Raw genomic sequence first — 23,874 nt, forward strand, 5'->3', positions numbered from 1 at the left:
GTCAAGCATCCCATCTTGATCCATGCAGAGTCTGAGAGAGGAACTCCTGTGGTTGCCAAGTGTACCTATCCCTCTGTAGCTGCCCCTACTGCTTCCCTAGTTCATTACTTAAGCTTTCATATTTGTGTCTCTATGTAGCTAGTGTAGAGATGATAAAATGTCAGTTGATGGTACCTGTAAGTTGTGTTTAAAATACAAAATCAGTACCTACCCCCATGGAGGAAATCAGGGAACCACACTGACTGTACACCCATTTGGGTTTTTATCAGATTTCATATTCATCTTCACCTTTGCTAGGCAGAACTATTACACATAGCTTTCCATTTCAATCTTAATTTTTCACATTTGTTTTAATTTGTGAGCTTCACCCTCTCCTTCAATCTGTGCTTGGCTGATCCATGGTAAATTCATGCATGTAGCATGGGCACTTGAAGGATGGACATTAAGAGATATTCATATGAAGTCACAGGGACTGAGGCACCACACACAGGGCCTGCACAGGTCTGTACCAGGCAGGTCCTCTGCATATGTACTATGGCCTCCAGTTTAGTGTTCTTAGGGAATTCTGAGTGTGCAAAAAGAGTGGGTCTCTGTTTCATTTGCCTTTTCTTGGACTCTTTACCTTCTGTTGGTTTGTCTTGTGAAACTTCAATGTGATGGTTGTTGTTTTATCTTATTATATTTAATTTTCATATATATATATTAAATGAATGAATGAATGAATGAATACATAGCCACTAGGATGGATGTTATCAACTGAACTGTCCTTTATACCTGCTGGAGAGAGGAACTCAGCTTTTTCCAACAGAGTAACACTGGATATATCAACAATTCCAGCACAAGCCTGGAGTTCAGGAGTAGTGGATCAACATATAATGGACTCCACAATTTTTTTGTGTGCTTTTATTTGATTTGGTTACAGTTTGGTGTTTTATTATTGTTCTTATGTTTTTGTTTGTTTCTTTTTCTTTTTGGATGTGGTTTTATTTTGTGTTTTTGTTTTTTGAGGTTGTTGTATTGTTTTTTTCTTTGTTTGTTGAGAAAGAACTTAAAGTTGGGTGGGTGGGGGGAGTATCTGGAAAGACTTGGAGGAGGGGAATAATACAATAATATGATTAAAATATATTTAAATGTAAAAATTGTTTTCAATAATAAAAAAAGATTTAAAAAAAGAAGCAAGTGTCACCCATTGCTGTCTTCAAATTATGCCCTTATCCTATTTTTTCCAAATGTTGTTTATTTAAGAACACATGCCCTTGGGGTTTAGAGAGATGGCTTAGCAATCAAGGCCAGACCCAGGTCATGCTCAGTCAGCATCTAAATGGAAGCATACTGCCATCTGTAGCTCCAATTCCATGCTATGTGATACCCTCTGCTGTACTCTGTAGGTATCAGACATGCATGTGGTGTACATACATACCTGTAGGCAAAATACCCACGGACATAAAACTTTAAAAATTTAAAAAGAGCACACATGACCAAACTTTTCTCTCTTTAACTGAATCTGGCAATCTTTCACTTATTTAGGTTTCATTTATTGTTGCCTTTCACTCCTGTTTTCTTCACCTTTATTCCTGTATTTATTATTTAAGACCTAAGGTTTATAGTGAGAATCACCTATCAACTTGATCTCTTAGTTCTTGACATCTGCAGCTTCATCTATATACTTACTCACTTAACACCCCTAACTACTACATTATCTCGGCCACCTTGATCCCCAATATTCTGCACCAGTTCAGTATTTCCTATTATTACACATTATCCACAATAACTTCCCCACTTACACATCAACAGAACCACTAAATCATTGATGCCACCCACGGTTCCACTTTCAGATGATGACCTAACCTTCAAATTCATAGGACACAAAAGAGATCGAATAGAATAACTTTCTCTTTTTATCTACCAAATTTTTAAGTATCTGGTTGTACCCAAATGTTCTACATTCTTCTGTGATACAAAACAGGTTCCCAGTCTTCATCTCTTCTCTGGATGGCATTCCCACTCTCAGTGCCTTCGAGCTTCTGGATTTCATATTTTCAACTGCATCCTATGTTACTCACATTCTGTAGTTTACTGTCATCACCCACAGTCTCCATCCTCGAGCACCATCTCCTTGACTGTTGTTGCATCAATGTATGAATGTGGGGATTCCCAATTCATCTTCTAACATTTTGCTCATGTGCTTGATTTCACCTTTAATGAAATTCCCTACAGCTAATCTGTCAGCTGTTCAGAAATGAAATTACTGTTTCACTACCTCTATCTCCACTGCCAGTTTGGACTACAGAATTTCTTATTTAGGTTAAAGAGACAGCCTGCTTCATGGTTTTTCCTACTCCTTTCTGAAGGGGTACAATCTATTTCCAACTTAGAGTTCAGAATAATTTGTTTAAAGTCTATACTATTTTCCTATTATCCCTGTGCTTCAAATGCCCCTGTTACTTACTCAATAATTCTTCTTTCCGTGGCCTTCATTGCCTATGCTTAGATAATTCACTTAATCTTATCTCCATTTCCTATAGAATTATCTTGCTTCCCTACATCAACTTCCTCGATATTTCAGACCTTCTTTATCTATTTAATCTTCTTGAAGTGCTTTTCCTATAGAACATATTGGTGCCTTATCTGTTAGCCCAAAGATCCTTCTTCACACAGAATTTTCCATCATTTCAGCTAAGGCAGCTGTGTGTTTCAAACCTACACCTTTACATATGGTCTTGCAATATTTTCATCATTGAGCTAACTAACAGTTATCTCAAGACACATGTTTTATAAGTGAATGTATTTACCTATTGGGACAAAATTTTCTTGAGGGGAGGAATGCTTTCCTGTCTGTCATTTACTACTTTACCCTTATCTGTAAACTGAAAGCAGTTAGATACTTGTAGTCTGGTGGACAAGTGAACATATCAAAGACTATGTGTGTGTGTGTGTGTGTGTGTGTGTGTGTGTGTGTGTGTGTGTGTGTATTATCATTACAATATATGCACATCAGAATATCAGAGAATATAATTGGTTTGTGAAAAGATGTAAAGAGGCAACTAAATTCTACATTGTCTAGACACCAACTGGATAGTTCTATATATAGTATCAGAGAGTTATAATTTAGGCATAGTCTACACTATTATTTTATGCACTGCTTCTCATGCTAGCAAAACGTGACTATTTTCTGTTAAAAATAATTTTTACAATCATATATATGAAAAAAATTCCTGGTGATATAATTGTACTTAAATTATTTTATTTATAGGCTTAATGATCTTCATTGCTGATGATTGCTTTATTTTTATTACTTAAGACTCCATTATCTCTCTAGGCTATAGACTCACTCATATTTGTTCCACCAATTTAGCATTAATAGCCAGCAGGCATCTAAGAAACTCCTCCAAAGAACAGCATTTCTGCCTTCAGGCATCTTACTTGGTTTTAGTGATCCTCTTAAATCAGCGACATCTTTAAGTAGAAAAGAAATAACCTCGGCCATCCAGGAAAAAAAATCAAACGTGACACAGAAGAGAAGATGTCCACCTCCCATTCCGTCAAAACAGAAGATGACACTGATGTACATTCAATTATCAAGCAGGAGTATTCAGAATGAATGTTGGAATGGTCGTGGAACATCAATTTGAAGGAACTAGCAGGCTAAAATCCCCCCTTTTCCATGATAATATATTAACAAAGTTTTAACAACCTTGAAATCACCAACTATGTGATAAATATCACATATAACCCTCTCCTAATGGGCAGCTCACTCTAGTTTAAGCACATCCATCTCTCTCTTTATTTCCATTTTCTTAGAACTTATTTTTTAATGTTTTAATTGAAATGGCATCATATTACTTCCCATACTTATCTCCCTCCAACCCCTCCCATAACTGCCATTGTCAAGTTGATAGCTTTTTTTCCCTTTGATTATTTGTGTGTGTGTGTGTGTGTGTGTGTGTGTGTGTGTGTGTGTGTGTGTGTGTCTGCTGTTTATGTGTATATGGTCTCCAAGTTGATCCTCTACATGGACAACGTATAAGGGGACTCTTCTTTGGAGAGCCTAGTTCTCTTTCTTCCAGCAATGATTAATTGCCTATAGTTCTTTGCCTGGGAGTGGGACCCCACAAAAATGTCCCCTGCCACATTAATAAGTGTATTGTTATTGCCATTGCTTTAGTCTTGCTTAGGCAGACACTTCTAGGAGAGACCGTTTCACTGCAGGCTTCCTGACAGCCTGGTTCTTTCCAGTCTTTTAAGCCCCTCTCTCATGATGTGGGAGTTGTGGTAGAGGTGCGGCTGCTCACACTGGGCGCCCCACAATCTCTTGATCTCTACACTGGAAAGACATTACATGATTCAAGATGGATTTAATCGGAAAATCTCTTTCCTACAGTCTAGCTTGCATGACACTCAAAAACACATCTGAGCTGCCCAGGGAGGGATGCGATTAAACAATCCTATCCAACTGCAACAGCGAAGACACACAGAAATGACCAGTATGGCAAGACATCCTTAAAGGTGCAACAAGTGGTAGTCATAGGTCCTTGGGAACCAACAGGTGTCTGATTGGATTCAGGACACATTGCTCAGGAGGGAACTCATGTCTGGTACTGAAAACATTGCTTGTGAGGTAACAGACGTTAGAAAGGAATTTAGTACCACTTACTCAAAAAACAAACAAAACAACAAAACACTTTTAATTCCACTCAATCATGTATTTTAGTAGGGGAGCAAGTGTACTATGATGTGCAGTGGAGGCCAGACAAAAACTTGTGGGAAGGGGTTTCCACTTCCTCTAGGTAGGGCCTTTGGGATCAAACTCAACCTAGGCAGGTTAGCAGCAAGTGCTTTATCCTCTGACCCATTTGGAGGGACCCTTAACACTTATATGACACAGATACCATAGAGGATATAAATGTAACCTAAAGAGAAAACAGTCTCATTCTTATGGAGCTGTGATCATTTATCTAATAATAATTTTTAAATTCATATTTCTTCAGTTAAAATATTATATATTTATTACATATTTATGACATTTTATAAAATGTAAATACCTGTAGTATAGGTAAATCACATATGTGCTATTCATATACTTGCCATTTTGATGTTTAGAATGTTTAAAATCACTTTTCTTGGGAATTTTATAGGGTGTTTTGTTAGCTATATAATATACATGTAGTCTTTGAAAAGTACAGTAAGTCTCAACATATCCAAGCTGTCATATAAACTCTATTGGTAAGTTTTTACATTCTGTTCATGTTTATTTTGAGCTGACACCGGGAACAAGTGACAGGCTCCCTTGCTTTAAAGCATGCTTAGCTCAAGCATCCTACAAAACTCCCTGCACTGTGGCGGATACTCCCTGACCCTGTAACAGGGAGAAATGCCTCTGAGAGCAGTTAGAAGTTAAAACATCTATCTCCAAGAGAGGTTAATACTGTTTATTCCATGACAACAATGCCTGCCCGGAGGATGAGAAGCCAGGCATCTACCCACAGAGAAGATAGAGAGGGCACTGCAACCGGAAATCTCTTGGTTAGGAACTCCAGCATACCCGCTTTAGCAGGCCTCTGCCATTCATTTCTAGTTTATATTATTTTCTTTTTTTATTTTATAATTTAATTTAATTTTACATATCAGCCACAGATTCCCCTGTCCTCCCTCCTCCCGCCCCCACGCAACCAACCCCCCATTTCCAGCTCCTCCAGGGCAAGGACTCCCCTGGGGATTCAGCTCCACCTGGTAGATTCAGTCCAGGCAGGTCCAGTCCCCTCCCCCCCAGGCTGAGCAAAGTGTCCCTGCATAGGCCCCAGGTTCCAAACAGCCAGCTCTTGCACTAAGGACAGGTCCCGGTCCCACTTCCTGGGTGCCTCCCGAGCAGTCCAAGCTAATCAACTGTCTCAATTGTCCAGAGGGCATGATCCAGTTGGGGGCTCCTCAGCTATTGGTTCATAGTTCATGTGTTTCCACTAGTTTGGCTATTTGTCCCTGTGCTTTTTCCAATCATGGTCTCAACAATTCTTGCTCATACAATCCCTCCTCTTTCTAGCCAATTGGACTCCTGGAGCTCCACCTGGAGCCTGGCCATGGATCTCTGCATCTGCTTCCATCAGTCATGGATGAGAGTTCTAGCATGACAGTTAGGGTGTTTGGCCATCCTATCACCAGAGTAGGTCAGTTTGGGCTTTCTCTAGACCATTGCCAGTAGTCTATTGTGGAGGTATCTTTGTGGATTTCTGGGGACCTCTCTAGCACTTTGCTTCTTCCTATTCCTGTCTGCTCTCCCCATACTTATTCAATATAGTACTTGAAGTTCTAGCCAGAGCAATAAGACAACAAAAGGAGATTAAGAGGACACAAATTGGAAAGGAAGAAGTCAAGTTTTCGCTATTTGCAGATACATGAGTGACCCCAAAAATTTGACCAAGGAATTTATACAGCTTATGAACACCTTCAGCAACATGGTAGGATACAAGATGAACTCAAAAAAAAATTAGTAGCCCTCCTGTATACAATTGACAAAGAGGCAGAGAAGGAAATCAGAGATACATCACCCTTTACAATAACCACAAATGATATAAAATACCATGGGGTAAGTCTAACTAAGCAAGTGAAGGACCTGAATGACAAGACCTTTAAGTCCCTGAAAAAAGAAATTGAAGAAGATGTCAGAAATGGAAGATTTCCCATGCTCATGGATAGGCAGGATTAATTAACATAGCAAAAATGTTAATCCTATCAAAAGCAATCTACAGATTCAATGCAGTCCCCATCAAAATACCAACACAATTCTTCACAGACCTGGAAAGAACAATACTCAACTTCATATGGAAAAACAAAAAACCCAGGATAGCCAAAAGACTCCCATACAATAAAACAACCTCTGGAGGCATTACAATCCCTAACCTCAAGCTCTACTATAGAGCTACAGTAATAAAAACAGCTTGGTACTGGCATAAAAACCGACATGTGGACCAATGGAATCGAATTGAAGACCCTGACATTAATCCACACACCTATGAACATGTAATTTTTGACAAAGAAGCCAAAACTGTACAATGGAAAAAAGAAAGTATCTTCAACAAATGGTGCTGGCATAACTGGAAGTCAACGTGTGGAAGGCTGCAAATAGATCCATATCTGTCAGGATGCACAAAACTTAAGTCCAAGTGGATCAAAGACCTCAACATAAATCCAGTTACTCTGAACCAGATAGAAGAGAAAGTAGGAAGTAGTCTTGAATGCATTAGCATAGGAGATTACTTCCTAAATATAACACCAGTAGCACAGACACTGAGAGAAACAATCAATCAATGGGATCTCTTGAAACTGAGAAGCTTTTGTAGAGCAAAGGACATGGTCAACAAGGCAAAGCGACAGCCTACAGAATGGGAAAAGATCTTCACCAACCCCACATCTGACAGAGGGCTGATATCCAGAATATATAAAGAACTCAAGAAATTAGACATCAAAATGCCCAACAGTCCAATTAAGAAGTGGGCTATAGAGCTAAACAGAGAATTCTCAACAGAGGAAGCACAAATGGCTGAAAGACATTTAAGGAATTGCTCAACATCCCTAATCATCAGGGAAATGCAAATCAAAACAACTCTGAGATACCACCCGTCAGAATGGCTAAGATCAAAAACACTGAAGACAGCTTATGCTGGTGAGGAAGTGGAGCTAGGGGAACTCTCCTCCACTGCTGGTGGGAATGCAAGCTTGTACAACCACTTTGGAAATCAATATGGCGCTTTCTTAGAAAATTGGGAATCAATCTCCCCCAAGATCCAGCTATACCACTCTTGGGCATATACCCAAGGAATGCTCAATCATACCGCAAGGGCACATGCTCAGCTATGTTCATAGCAGCATTGTTTGTAATATCCAGAACCTGGAAACAACCTAGATGCCTTTCAACTGAAGAATGAATAAATAAAATGTGGTACATATACACAATGGAATACTACTCAGCAGAGAAAAACAATGACATCATGAGGTTTGCAGGCAAATGGATGGATCTAGAAAAAAAATCATCCTGAGTGAGGTAATCCAGACTCAGAAAGACAAACATGGTATGTACTCACTCATAGGAGGATATTAGATGTAAAACAAAGGATGACTAGACTCCTACTCACAACTCCAGGGAGGCTACCTAGAAAACAGGACCCTAAGAAAGACACAGGGATCACCCAATGACAGAGAAATGGATGAGATCTACATGAGCAAACTGGATGTGAAGGGGGGGGGGGGTAATGAAGGGCAAGGATCGAGGGAAAGAGAGTTTAGGGGAGTGGGAGATCCCAGCTGGATCAAGAACAGAGAGGGAGAACAAGGAAAAAGAGACTATGATAAATGTAGTTTATTTTCTAATTCTTTGACAGGCTTGTACATGTGTATAATTAATTATTTTCATGATGTCTGCTGCTCTTCTTTGGACATAGGGTCCAATGTAGCCTAGGTGGGACTCTTACCTCATTAAAATTTTCATCATATATATGTGTGTGTGTGTGTGTGTGTGTGTGTGTGTACAACAACCAATGAGAAAAGAGGGCATGAATTTAAAAGAGAAAAAGGGAGGGAAGAAAATGAAGAGGGAATGATGTAATTATATTACATGCTCAAAAATCAAATAAATAATTAGAAAAGTGAAATTTTAAAGCTGTGAAAAAAATAAGCCAACTAAGGACTTGCTTAAAATGTGCTTCCAATTTTCCTTTTCAGAAACAATCTTGCAGATTTCACTTCTCTGTTGGGGAGGGATGTGTATTTCAATATTTCCTAAGGATGTTATATATATTTTTTTACTAAATATATTTTATTAAAGTATTTTACATTTCTTTGGAAATTAATTAATTTAAATGTATTTTAATAATTTATACTTAAGACTGCCCATACTATTGTTATTACTACCATTTTAAAAACTCATTTAACATATTATGATATAACTATCCCCTCCCAGAATTTTATAATTTAAAATCTTTTCAAACCCACAGTTTTGTGTGGGAGGGACTTTTTAACAGGAAGATATTTTGATAGTTATTTACTTTACTGTTTGAGTGGCTTTTCATGAAACATTTTGTTTGTCAATTATTCCCTCATTTTAATTTTTACTCCACTGATATTTAGATATAGAAAATATTTTCCTTTGTTGTCAAAGCAATATGTCAAAATTGTTTTGTTTTTAATTTTTTCAATTAAGTTTTTACTCTGCTTATGATATTATGTTTCTATATATGATACTGAGGGAGAAGAGTGTGTGTGAGTGCTGATGTAATTCTCACTGTGTGGGGTGTGAAGAGTATGTGAGTGCCGGTGCCCATTCTCACTGTGTGTAGGGGGTGTGAAAGGTGTGTGTGAGTGCTGGTGCACATTCTCACTGTGCATGGGGGGCATGAAGAGTGTGTGTGAGTGCTGGTGCACGGTCTCACTGTGTGTGGGGGGGCGTGACTAATAGGTGTGAGTGCTAATGCACATTCATACTGTGTATGTGTGAAGGGGGTCGTTGAGAGGAGAATATTGGCAGTCGTTTCTCCTTTTCTATCATGGGGTCCCAGGATCAAACTCAGCTTCTCAAGGCTTGTGTGTTGAGAGCCCTATTCTATTGAGCCAGTCACCAGCCCTAGCTCTTAAAACATTAATTTGAAATCTTGATTTACTCTATCCTTGTAGATTTACTGTACAGTTAGATTTTACATGTGAGGGGAATGTTTTATATACAAATTCTAGAAGGTAAAGAATAGTCAGGATGTGTTCCAGAAATCTATATTTCTATTTAATAGCATGATCTTACATTTAAAACATGAATCAATGCAATTGATTACTAATGATTAACTGTATAGAAGCATTTGAAATTATGCCTGGAGTGCTGGAATGCATAACATGGTTGTCAAATTTATGTATGGATTTTCCTAAGGAAAAACCCCACAAACTTCTGGTTTTAAAGAATGTAAACTAGACAAAACCCAAAGGTACCATTACCTGCTGCTCACTGGAGTGTTTTGATGGTGTTTATGTGCAAGCTCAGTTTCTCTGAGGAAAATACTTTTTAACCATCAATAGACACTCCTTCCTCTGACTATTCTCTGTAAATAAGCCAGTGAGAGAAATCATTCTTAGTACCATAGCCATGGGAAATCTGAAGCAATCAGAAGACTGATAACCAGAGAGCCAAGATATGTGAGTGAATGTTACAAAAGAGCCTACACTGCAGGAGAAACTAAGGATGACATGAGCTAAGTTGTCTTTACTCAAAGGAGCTTCCAGAGTAGATTTAATTTAAATGTTTTCTTCTTTTTTTTTTTTTTTTTTTTTTGGTTTTTCGAGACAGGGTTTCTCTGTGTAGCTTTGCGCCTTTCCTGGAACTCGCTTTGGAGACCAGGCTGGCCTCGAACTCACAGAGATCCGCCTGGCTCTGCCTCCCGAGTGCTGGGATTAAAGGCGTGCGCCACCACCGCCCGGCTTAAATGTTTTCTTCTTATCAAAGAGGGTCACCCAAATAAATTGTGACTCAGGCAGCACACTATCTGAAATGACAGATATGTGTTGTAATATCAGTTGTGGCCACTATGTAACCACCATAAACTGTTCAGAAACAAACAAATTTTTTTTAAAGGGAAGATAATGGGAACTAGTTATTTATATGTACATTTGTTAAAGAAAGCAATGACAGAACTCTTCTATACTTTTATTTATTAGTACAGAAGATATAATTTTGTTTACAGTAATCAATAGAAGGGAGCTAGAAACCAAAACAAAGAAAAAAATGATTCAAGGTGTCTATAAATTAGTTAGTTAATCCAAATAATACTGGATTGAAAATCCACTTAAACTTTTGATCTATGTTTTGCTGAGGCAATACAAGTATAATTACATTTTGGCAAATGTTCTGTTACTTAGTTTGTCATAAGTAGCATTTGCTAGGAAGTAAAGATCTGGAGCAAAGTGGCTTTCTATGACTAATTGAGCTCTTTGTGTGTGTCTCACAAACACTTTAAAAAGTGATTGGTACTGGCTTGTATTCCCAGATTAGTTGACGTTGAGGATGACTCTCACAAGATGACTTGATTCGATATAATACTTATAAAATTTGTAGTGACTTTCTGAAATTGCTTCTTTGATTAATTTTCTCTGAGGCATCACTGGGCTTACAGATACAGATTTACCTCTTCTGTTGGACAGTCTTATCGAAGGCAATGTAGGAAACTGATATGTGTTCACTCAAAATTCTGTCTGGCATCCTTCTCAGTCTCTCATTCACTGTTACCACAAGGCAGAGCCATTCAAAAGTTCATATAACAGTCAAGTTCCAACATTTTTTCCCCAGGAGACTGTATACTTCTTTTATTGTGAAATAAACATCATATAGTGAATCTTGTATTATTTTCTAGGATGGGGTAGTTATCTCAAATGTCATTTACCAGTCATCTGTAATACATTGGAGAGCCGAATTACATGAAACTTACAATATAAGACTGCACATGTGCAGTAATGTACCAGCAAATACACCCTTGAAAAGTTCCCTCCTAGGTTTTCCCTCAGAGACAAAATTGCCATGTTTCAATAACTCTCCACAACTAGCATCTTCTTCAGTGGTGAAAATATTTGCCTCTCTGTAGGTGTACCGTTTGGTGTATAGACACCCAGATGCCAGTCGCAGTGTAAGATGTCGGAACTGAGGCAGGCAGCCAAGAACTGGGTGTTCAGGTAACAGTCAGAGGCACAGATTCCCATCTCCCATTGAAGTTCATTATGGTGAACTGTGACTCAATTGTTTGCATGGTTTAACCTCTCCCACTCTCTGGTTTAATTCACTATAGTTGAGAAGGTAGATAATTCAATTGCATTGCAGCTTATTTACAAACCACAGTGGTCGATTTTATTATATTCCCACACATTCTAGGCCTATGATTCACTTGTATAGTTCTAATTTCTGATTTTTTTGTTATTTGTTGTTTTAAATATAGTATTAGAAGTCATCAAAGCCTGAATAAGGAGTACTGAAATAAAATTATGAGTAAAGTGACACATAATAGCAAATGTGCAAAACAACCCCCCCAAAGAAACTTAAGCAAGAAAACTGCTATTTTTATTTTTAATTAATTAACAATTAGATACAAAGTGTCATTTTGTAACCCTTGGATGGCCTGAAACTTGCTATGAAGACCAGGCTGGCCTGGAATTCAGATATTCACCTGTCTCTGCTTCTAAGTGCTGAGATTAATGTTGTGAGCCAACATACCCAACTCATTTTTATTTTTAATAAATACTGTGATAATACATTTTGTTTTAAAATAGGCAAAACTTTCCATGAAAACTTATATAATAACGTTTTACTTAGTTTTTCATGTAAGAGTAAGTATAACTTACATAGAATCTGAGCTAAATATCATCCCTGTTTGAGAATATATAATTAAAGAAAACACAAAGAGGTGAGTAAAACTTCAGGCCAAAGCTGCACAGCAGAGGAGTAGTTCTGAAAGAGAAAATGTCCTGACCCTTTTTGAGAACTCAAAGGTCAGGTTCTGATATGGTCATATGTCAGGAGACAGTGAGATATCACATCAGGCAACAATACAGAGAGACCTTGAACACTCTGCACACCTGTATTCACAGCACTGACCATCAGGCTCGCTCCAAGATGGAAGGGAGCAAATGAGTCCTCTTTTAAAATAATTTCAACAAACTTTCGGAAGAACTGAGACTTCAATAATGAGTCTTGGTGTTGAAGAAAGGCTTTCATATGTGTAAAACCAGAAGTCGATAGTGTTTTATGTCATATTCTTAGAGCAAAATGGAGATCATCAAGTGACTGAGTAATATGTAGGGAGTACTGAGTAAGGATGTAGCTTTTCTACAATGTAATGTGGACTTAGATAACCATCAAAATAACTTGCATGCAAATATGCGTACTAATCCTATTAGCAAAATTTTTTGCATACTAATAAAATTTCAGGAAGGGTTGTAAGAGCCGAAGAAACAGGGAGTTTGCTGTGAGATTGTGTCTTCTAGAAACAGAATAACCTACACACATGAAGTCTCACCAGCATGACTCCCTAAAATAATATCCTGAGCAAGAGTGACACTGATAGACACATTACAAGGAAAGGAGAAGCTCTCACTGGGCCTCAAAATTAGGAGAAGAACTAAGGTAACTAAACGATGCTGAAAGCAGCAAAAAGAGCTGTCCTCGTGGAAGAGCACACCGTCAGGTCAGTCAATACCAAATGGTGAGCAACTTGTTTTAAAATGAAAACAAGGGCCATAGAACACTCTATGCAAAGCACTGCTGCTAGAAAAGAACAACCGGGAATGAAGAAAATGGTCTCTGAGAATGGAAGGAGAACCCACAGTCATTGTCTAAAGCTAACTTTTACAAATGGAGACTTATTTTGATGGGCTGTAGTCACAATTCTCAGAAGGACACCTCATGGCAAATGACCCTTACAGAGACCCTACATCAGTACAAACACAGGCTCTGAAATCTGATGCCCTGGGCTTAACTTTGGATAGTCACAGCTTCCTGCTGCAAAGCTGTGGAACTTAAAGTCACTGATTTTCTTGGATCTACAAGGGTGCTGCAAATGAAATCTTTGTGGAGGTACTTTCATACATTTTGTTGGTGCACAACTGAAGGACATGAAGAACAGCACTCAATAAAAAATAACATATGGTTATCAATGTAATGTTTTCCACTATATCACACACATGAGCTCCCCTCGATATTCTGAACTATGGTGGACTTGTCTGTACACCCTGAATGCTTCCCTGATACTTAATCTAGGGAAGAGGTGCATTAAATGAGCAGATTTACAGCAGCCAGAGGCAGGTCCTCAGAAAACAGCATTTACTCTTCCCTGGCTATACAATGAAACATGTAGTTTTATTACTGATGATGCTCCTTAGGCTACAGGGATGTGAAATGGGTATTTTTAGAGTGAAGTCGCTAAGTAACATTAAGAAGATTGTTATGGAGGCACAGTTAATGAACTCAGTGGGTAGCATTTAGCTAAGGCATTTAGACTAATAGCAACATCACACTGAATTTACTATAACTCTGCAGCTCTCTCTCTCTGTCTCTCTCTCTGTCTTTCTCTCTCTCTCTCTCTGCTTTGCTGTAGACATCTTCATTCTCCAAACAATAATAACAGTTAAAGATTGCATTTTCTCAATTGCTAAACAAAATTCACAAATTGATATACGGCACCATTGCAGCAGGGTCATAATGCTCATTCAATTATTGAAAAAGGTGATAAAGAAAACAATAATGTGATTCGAAGGGAAAATAAATTAAGAGAAAATAAACTAAAATGTTGAAATTCATTGACATTAGCAAGACACCACCACTAGTTGTGCCGTGAATACAATACAGCATGCTTATAGTATGTACCTACATCTCATGCTTCTTAAATGTTTTTTTTTTTTAAATCGCAAACAATAGGAGCACTTCCAAACTCCTTCCACAAAGCCAGTATTACTCTTATGCTAAAATCAGGAAAAGACATCACCACAAAAATTAATCTATAAGCATGCATCTCCAATGAACTTAGATGTAAATAAGCTCAATTAAATTCTTATAAACCAAATACAGGCATATATCAAAAAGATCATCCATCATGATCAAGTTCACTTTGTTACAAGGATACATGTATGATTCACCACGTGCAAGTCAATAAATATAAATTATGTAAATGGGTTAATGATATAATTCATAGGATTATGTCAATAAATATACAAGACCTTTGACAAAATCCAACATACTTTCATGATAAACTCCCCAGAGAGACAGTACTGGAGTGACCATACCCCAACACAGTAAAGGCAAATGCTAATACCTAAATTCTTAAAATAGTTCCTCTATATTTTGAATGTTATCCTCCAACTGAAGTTGTAATGCATGGAATATTTTCATTTAAAGTCATTATGTTGAAATCATATCCCTAATATGATGAGATTAGGAAGTATGGCATTTGCTATTGATTAGGTGCTGAAGATAGAGCCTCTATCTATGTATAAGCACTCTCATGAGTGAGAACCCAGATCATCCATCCTTTCTGACCTTTTGAGAACACAATATCTGCAATCCATAAACCTTGGACTTCTCAACCTCCAGAGTGTTTTGACACTATAACTCTCAGCTAGTATGGCAATGTGGGGGGAAAAAAGAGTAGTCAAATGTTTTATAGAAGAGACCTCTTGGTATTGCATTTCTGAAGCACATTTATCACCAGCCATAGTGGCTGTCAGTTTTCTTATGGTTTACACAGAGAGAGTATATATGAGATGTAACTGTGAGTACAGCTTTACCCTTGTCTAGCATAAAAGGAGTGTGTAGTGTAAAAGAATCATAGGAAAACTGGTGTTGTCTCTCATAAGGGGAATAAATTGGGAATTTTTCTTTTGTCATGCCCTGGAATTGTGCTGAGCTGTAGCAATTCATGAAGGTATAAAAAAGTATTTCAAGATTCTAGAAGCTTCTCTTTCAAAGGTGTGGGTTTGTTTGTATTCTATCTGCCATTAAGAAGGAATCGTGAGCTTTAGATATATTCTTAGGTATTTCTAGGTATATATTATAAGAGACTAGATCTCTCTTTCAGTTCTACAAACTTCTAAAGGCACAATTCTTTGATGTCTGTATGAAAGTCAGTCCCAAACTTAGTGGCAAATTTTTTTGGGGAAGAGTAAGATGCCTGTCTCAGATTCTTCACAGTGTATGCTGAGGCAAACAAAGGCAAAGTCACAAGCCTTTATTTTCTGTTTCCCTGAGAATGAATGAAGGGACACTAGGTTTAGTTGAGCAACAAGTGGTAAGTTAATGCCCAAATACAAAATTTTGAGAAAGTGTTGTGGTGTATATTCTAGAGCAGGCCAAGTGAAGACAAGTCTTCCTTCATTCAAGGCAGTAGACACCTTTCTGGGCAACATATTTGAAGAACCATAGGGGAAAACTTGACAGTACCTGAACCTATCTAGATTGTGCTTTCATTGTGTGTTGTGTTCTGCAACATTGCTACATGGTACCAGAGTTAATCAGGCTTTCCAAATCGCATGCCCCTTGCCTCCCCTACATCAGTCCTTTTGAACTGTGAGGCTGTTATAAGGTTGAATGAAGATTACTTGTACTCTAGCACATGAAATAACATGATTAAATAAAATAAATTGATACCCTGAATGGCTCTTAAGTGACTAGCAGGCAAGTGTCAATTCACAGCCCAGGCGGGACAGAGTAAGATAGAAATATTTCATTATTTCACTCAAAAAAAAAAAACACAATTTGAACCTCATGAATTTTTTATTCTGTAATTTCCAATTTAACATTTTTGGACTCAACTGACCACAGGTAATAAAAAGAGAAAGTGCAGATAGAGGAGAACTTCACATGGGGTAAAGCAGCCCTTCCCATCTCAGCATGGGAAGGAAACCACCCAATCTTGCCATCAATAGCTCCCCAGTGTGACCCCTCTTCTTCCTGATTATCCCACAGCACAGTTGTAGTCAACAGCTAGTGAGGTGGGTCTTGGACAGCAAAGGAGTTGCAGTATTTTTCTACACTCTAAGAAATGGGTACCAAAGCCTAAGAAGAGTGAAAGCTACATTTTGAATAGTTTGGGCCCAAGTCTTTAAAATCAACAGGTATAAATTATGATCTACAGCATGTTATAAGACTTGGAAAAGATGCTATTAAAGTACCTCCATTCCATAGCCTATTAATGGGAAGTGATATTGATAGAAAATGTTTCCCAAAGTTTTGAGACATCAATAGATAATTCCATTCCATATGTGTCTAGTTATTATCCTCGAGAAAAAGCAGAAAAAAGTGACAATTTGTAAATGGAAAATTTTCAACAGAAAAGTATTTAATATTTCCCTCTGGAAGAAAAATTAAAGTAATTCTATTTATGTTTGTACCAGTTATTGAAAATATCTTGGCTTGAAATGAATAAATTATTTTTTGGATAGAAAATGATGCCTTTACAGAAAACCGCATAGGTCATCCTGTAGATAAAATGTCAGTCAATAGAAATTCAACACTGAGAACTCCCCTAGGATCAGAGGAAGAACAGCAATAGAAATGGTCTTCAATACGTTTGAAGGCTACAGATAATTTCAGCATAGATCTTGCCTGAATGGAAAAGAACTGGGTGGAGGCAGAGTAGAAGAAGAACCACGACCACAAAAAAAAAGCAAGCCAAATATAGGGCCCCAGCCTACATAGGCAATCTCATAAGTAAGGATCTATGTCCAGAAGTCTTCAGAAAAAGTCATCTTCTTCAAGAAGAAAAATTTCCAGATCAAACATGTGAAGATTGAGAGGCAGGGAGGGAGACTAAGTCCCAGTGGTCTCATTTGAATAAACTCAGCACACTGGTTTTCCCTTCAGTCTTCCTCATTCTTTTGTAGGACAGTTAGAGAGATCAAATCCAGGACCTCACACATGCTAGGCAAGTGCTCTGCAAATAAGCCACATCCCCAGTCCTCCTTTGCTCTTGATGTAATAGATAGAAACGTTAATCCATGCCAGTGGCTGCAGAAATTTAGATATGGTAGTTCAGAAACCATTATCAATCATTTCCCAACTGTTGTTAGAATCTTTTTTTTCCTGAATGTGGGCAAAAGAGTTTATGTGCACTTTCTGAAGTTTAAAGTCAAACGTGTGTACTTGACAGTATCCAGTTTATTTTCATTGAGGAAACTGAAGCTCAGAGATGACATTTACTAGTATTTAATATTGGTCCTTTCAACTAGGGTATGAATGGAGAACGAAGATGCAGTCTGAGAGCCAGTGTACCAAGTATTCCAGTAAGGGTGCTTTAATGAAGAGAGAGTGGTGTGTTATAAAAAGGGAGGGGGTCACTTGTTATGGGCAGAATAAGCAATAACAATGCTTACCTGTTTCTCAGTTGAAGGAAAAAACAGTGCTTTGTCTTGGCAAAAGCTTAATGAAGGATGTGGCTTCTGTGTCGCTTTTATGGGCGCTGAGAGTCACGTTCCTGTGGTGGAGAGGGCTCTGCTGATGACCCAGGTGGCAGGTTCATTGATTTTTATGAGTAAATGAGTTGCTGTAGCTTCTATGCATAACTAGACTTAAGTGCTTCGCTGAGTGAAATTGACAGTTCATTTTATTTGGTTTGCAGTTCTTGCCCTTTGCTTTGCACATCTTATAAGCGATGTGAGAAGAAGCTGTTTATCCACTATTTACACCAGTGTTTACTCTTCAGGGCTGTGGTTAGGCTCTAAGGAAAGTTTGGGAGAATTGAATATATTTTTCCAGTGACAATCTTATATGTTTTCTTTTTTATCCTGGAGTGTCTTATTTGTCAAGTGTTCTCCCCATTTCAGCTTTCTACCCATTTCTGGCAATTTGCTTTTTTTTTACTGCTAGCATAATAAAGTTGAACATGAAGTAAAGTGGTTAAAAGCCCAAGATGATATCTCTTTTTTTTCCTTGAACACAAAAGAATTACTGAGATCTTTGTCTTAAAATACAATTAAAAGCACTCAGGTACACTGTGATAATAACACTAAGCATAATATTTTAAAGCAAAATTATAATGATTCTGTGTTACAAACTTGATCTTACATCCATTCATACTTAGGAATATGACTAGGTTAATGGATTCAAAACCAATAATCTTGTTGTCCTTCTTTGACAAATCTCAATGTTACTTCCCTCACTTGCTACATAGTTCTTTCAAAATCTACTTTTCCTTCTTTTTCCTAAACTACTTATTCCAGCTCTGCCAACATCTCCATCATCTTGTCTACCATTTTTTGCTTAGCATCTACAATCTGGTTTATTACTGTTATTAATGTGACAGTTCATTGGAATAGATTTACATTCTACAGGAATTCATTCTTTTAAAGAATCCCATGGCATCTAGTGGACATATTGAGTAGACATTATCACAATCAGCTTTGGAACATTTTATCACTCTCTAAAGATATCTGATACACGTATTTCCTTTACTTCTATAAACTGTCTTCTGGGTCTTGGAGTCAATCATCTATTTTGTTCTTTGTTGATTTGTCTGTTCTGGAAAATCATAAAATTGGATCCATGAAGGGCTGAATATGTGGTTCCGCTCTCCTCCTCCTCCTCCTCCTCCTCCTCCTCGCCCTCGCCCTCTTCCTTCCTCCTCCTCACTCCCCTCCTCGTTCTCCTCCCTCCTCGCTCTCCTCCCTCCTCGCTCTCCTCCCTCCTCGCTCTCCTCCTCCTCCTCCTCGCTCTTCTCCTCCTCCTCCTCCTCCTCGCTCTTCTCCTCCTCCTGCTCCTCGCTCTCCTCCTTCCTCCTCCCCCTTGCTCTCCTCCTCCCTCCTCCTCCTCGCTCTCCTCCCTCCTCCCCCTTGCTCTACCTCCTTCCTCCTCCTCCTAGCTCTCCTCCGGTGGAATTGAACCTGGTCCTCTGGAAGAGCAGTCAATGCTCTTAACCGCTGAGCTATCTCTCCACTGCCATGCTTCAGGCCCTGTGATTGATCTACCGTATCCATTTGGTAGAAAGGGAAATCTGAGTGCTGCCAGCTGTAGTCTGACCTCCGCAGGAGTGCTGCAGTACCCCACCCCTCCAGATGAAAGTAATTTAGAAAAATTAAAGTGTTTCTCTTCCTACATTCTGACTCCACAGCCTGGAGTTTTGCTCAGGGAGTCCATATCTTCAGCTAGCTGTCCGTGCCTAAGGCTGGGGTTGTCTAAATCATACTTTGAGAAATCCTGAACTAAAGAAATGACTCATGAAGTGATTTTTTTTTAATTTGGGGACCTTGAACTAGCTATACAGCTGAGGATGACCTTGAACTTCCAATCCTCTTGACTCTTGTGAATTCTAGGATTATAAGCGTTTGCCACCATGCCGAGAAAATGCATTGCTGTGGGGTAGAACCCAGGGCCTCATTCATGTTAGACAAGTATTCTGCCAACTGAACTACATGCCCAGTTCAACAATCTCTCTCCCTCCTCTCTCTCTCTCTCTCTCTCTCTCTCTCTCTCTCTCTCTCTCTCTCTCTCTCTCTCTCTCTCTCTCTCTCTCTCTCTCTCTCTCTCTCTTTTGGTTTTTCGAGACAGGGTTTCTCTGTGTAGCTTTGGTGCCTGTCCTGGATCTTACTCTGTAGACCAGGCAGGCTCGCCTCAAACTCACAGAGATTCGCCTGAGTGCTGTGATTAAAGGTGGGTGCCACCCGGCTCAACAATGTTTCTTAACATGGTTAATAAATATAATAACAAACCAGGTCTGGTGGCCCAAGCCTTTAATCTCAGCATTTGGGAAGTAGAGGTGGGTTCCAAGTTTGTAAGACCCTGGAAAAAAAACACAATATATATATATTCAATAAAGTAATCTATTATATATAGAAGATAATAGACTGATTTGTGTTAATAAATATAAATGTACATCAGACTTATGGCAGATTTTAAAATGTCAGTGTAGATATTGTTTGGGATGCTTAAGATATTATACTTCCAATTTATGTTCTAGCTAATGCCTACTCTCCCCTTTCCAGGAGGCAGAACCTGGGGTTCATTTCAGGGCCTCAGCATTGTGAACTTAGGTAAACTGCATCCAGAGTGGACCCAAAAGAGCAAGCTCTTAACTGTTGCTTGGTACCACACACTCAGGCATTCTGGACAAAAGTTTACTGTTTCAGAGAGTAATTGGGGCCTCTGACACCCACCCTGAAGGTCTTCCATTTTCAAACCAGGATGAATCTGCACAGCTTTGAAACTGCACAATGCTTGCTCTGGTCCCACCCCACACTCTCCACACCCAGGAGGCTGGTGGGAATGTACAGGACCCACTGAAGGCCCAAACCCTAAGCCAAGTGAAACCAGATTGCCGGCCTTATGAACTGGAGCACCAGCCACTGGGCTGAGTCCTCCATGTTGGGCCCAGGCCTGGAGCGATTAGTGCAAAGTTCAAATCTATGGCTACTCACAAGTGTATATGGCAACCATTGGGTGGCCCCTGACCTCCCCAGCCCTTTAACTTGTGACCCCAGGCCACCCTTCCTGCCAGTGAGACACACACACACACACACACACACACACACACACGCACACACACACACACACACACACACACACACACACAACAAAACACTGCAGTTAAGTATTAGGATTTAACAAGCAGGATCATTGAAAGAAAAGGACTCAAAATTATCCTCAGATGAGCTATATTAGTAGAGCTAGCAGCACCACCACAGGCAGCCATGATTAGGAATTAACTTCTGAAAGTGTTAGAAGAGATAAAGCATCACAGCCATAGGCATGCATAATTGGCCCTTCCTGGAAGTGGAGAAACTTTCCTTCAAATCCCATGATACAAGGAGAATTAGGACATTTCACTATTGACAGAACAGAGGACTTCTGAAGGGCAAGGCAGACCTTTCACTTCAGAGAACAAAAAAGGTTCTTTACCATATAGGTTTCTAATGTAAATATAGGGGTTGCAAATTTTGTACTACAAGATATGGCCTAACCTGACCTACATGTCAGAAGTCAAGAAACCACTGTGAAGAACCAGGTTTCATTAGAGCTTGTGCTTGGTCTAGGGATTAGAAGAGGGGAAGTCTAGGCTTTTACACAGTTGCAAGTGGAGGGAAAGTAATATATGACACTTCCTTATCGACTTGCAGTCACGGACACAAAGCTAAAGGATGCCTGGTCTTATGGTGATATTTTATTTGTGCTGAAATGTGATTTTATTTGTATGTTAATAAATAAAGTTAATAAATAAGTTACTTGGGGGTCATAGCAGAATTCTGGCAGTGGTAGCACATGCCCTTAATCCCGATCACATGACAGGCAGATCTCTGTGTGTTCAAGGACACCACCATCATGGAGTCACACACCTTTTATCTCAATATCAACCATAGAAGACCTGGAGGTATGTATAGATAGGCAATGACAAGGAAGTCATGTGGTTGGGTTTACAACCAATGAGAAGGCAGAACAGAAAGTCAATAAAATGACAGATACACAGGAAGTAAGTCTCTTTGGGAAGGGGAGGACAGCAGCGGGTGGTAAGAAGGTGGTTTTAGTCTCAGCTCTTAGTTACTGCTCTGACCCCTTGGGCTTTTAACTCTGCATTTGGCTCTGTGTTTCTTAGTTAATAAGGCTGTTACACCTACATGGCCTAATTTCTGGGAGAGGGAAGAAAACATTGGTAAGGTCTGTGATATAGCATGCAATGGTGTCAGCAATGTTTTTAGGGATATCAGCATTAGTTAATCATGTGTGCATTTGGGGATTAATCTAATTATTCAGAAGACCAAAAAGGCAGATAATAAGAAATCTTTTACCATATATCTTAATTTTCATTCTTGAGTGAGGTATATAGGAAGATTTACCTGGTCGAGCAGGAGAACAATTACCTTCTGACACACTGAAGTAAACTTGCCATGAGCATGTCATCATTGTCTCATTTTAGAAAACTATCGCTTAGCTTGCCTTTCTTGCTTTCTTTTTCATTCCCTTTGTTTGAGACAAGGTCTCACTATGTAATTCTGAGATAGATAAATATATAAGATAGATAGATTATTTTTTAAATATATCTCAATCATTTGGATTTCATCATTTGAAAAGGATCTGTTTAGTTCCATGCCCCATGTTTTGTTTGTTTGTTTGTTTGTTTGTTCTATATATATATATAGAGAGAGAGAGAGAGAGAAAGATAGATGAAACATAAAGTATCTTATGAACCATATGCTTTGCAAATATTTTCTTCCATGTGCTGAGTCCTTTTTTCATGTCTATGATCTTATCCTCTGAAGCACAAACATAAAATTATGATGATGTATAATTTGTTTTTCATCTGTGTCTCATGCTTTTGATGTTACATCTAATAAGGCTTTCTTGATTAAAAATTATGCATACTAAGGTCTAAAATTTTGTTATGAGTTGGGTAAGTTTTTGAGGATACATTTATATCTCCTATAGATGTGATGAATAGGATATACATGAATTCTCTTGTATGTGAATATCCATTTGCCCCAACATCATTTGTTGAGAATTCCATTGTGTACACATTGTTTTTCTTTGTGACCCTTGATGATTCAGTTTTGCTAGCTATTTGGGAGAGCATATTCTCACTACCAAATAAATGCACATTTTCCTCTCTGTTTCTTTCCCTGACCTAATTCCACATGCTACAAATGTAATCACTTGGCCTTCTTTCAATCTCTCTCGTAGCTACATTCTCATACCCTAAAATATCCCTTCTTCCACTTACATGAAGGCTGAACATAAAACTTACTATGTAAATCTGCTCTGCTCTGTGATCAAGAACAGTCATTATTAATAGGTTTGTACTGTCACATGTGACCTAAAGTATAATTCAGTTTCACTAAAGGTCCAATCACTTTCTCCCTACTAAATATTCCTAACTGTATTATGTTTCCTCTCCGTTAAAAAAAAAGTTCATCTCAAATCTAGAGATTCAAAGCTAGAATCCACACATGAAAGTGAATATATGGCATCGGTCTTTCTTTTCTGCATTGTCTATTCAGAATAATTATTACCAGATCCATTCATATACATTTGAATTTTATAATTTTATTTTTCTTTATAGATGAGTAATATTCCAATGCATATATAAGCCATATTTTCATTATCTTTTCATTCATGATGAACATTAAATTGTTTCCAATTCCTGGCTATTATTGAAAAAAGCAGACATGAACATAGATGAGCAAGTTTATCTGAAGGAGGATATATAATGTTTTGGGAAAATGGTATTACTGAATCACATGGTAGACCTTTGTTTCCTAGCTAGAAGACTGGGACCTATTAAGGCAGTAATTCTCAACCTTCTTAATACTGCAACTCTTAATTATATTGCGGTGATACCCCCAATTATAAAATTATTTTGTTGCTTCTTCTTAACTCTAATTGTGCTA

The 23,874-nt window shown here is 38.4% G+C and overlaps 1 protein-coding gene across 3 annotated transcripts in view; it reads right to left on the minus strand.

Moving 5' to 3' along the window:
• The window catches only part of Gpc5 (glypican 5), a 1,304,512-nt gene that overhangs the window by 389,542 nt on the left and 891,096 nt on the right, over positions 1-23,874 (minus strand). Inside the window, exon 8 of one of the 3 annotated variants that reach the window (XM_052732501.1) lies at positions 22,464-22,482. The exons of the other annotated variants lie outside the window; for them this stretch is intronic. Coding sequence (XP_052588461.1) covers positions 22,481-22,482 — 2 coding nt within the window. The 3' untranslated portion in view covers positions 22,464-22,480. Of the gene's footprint in view, positions 1-22,463; positions 22,483-23,874 lie in introns of those variants that run through there. 3 annotated transcript variants of the gene reach the window in all.

This window comes from Peromyscus californicus, unplaced genomic scaffold, assembly GCF_007827085.1.
Source record: "Peromyscus californicus insignis strain IS unplaced genomic scaffold, ASM782708v3 Scaffold_12__1_contigs__length_115047231, whole genome shotgun sequence".
Lineage (NCBI taxonomy): Eukaryota > Metazoa > Chordata > Mammalia > Rodentia > Cricetidae > Peromyscus > Peromyscus californicus.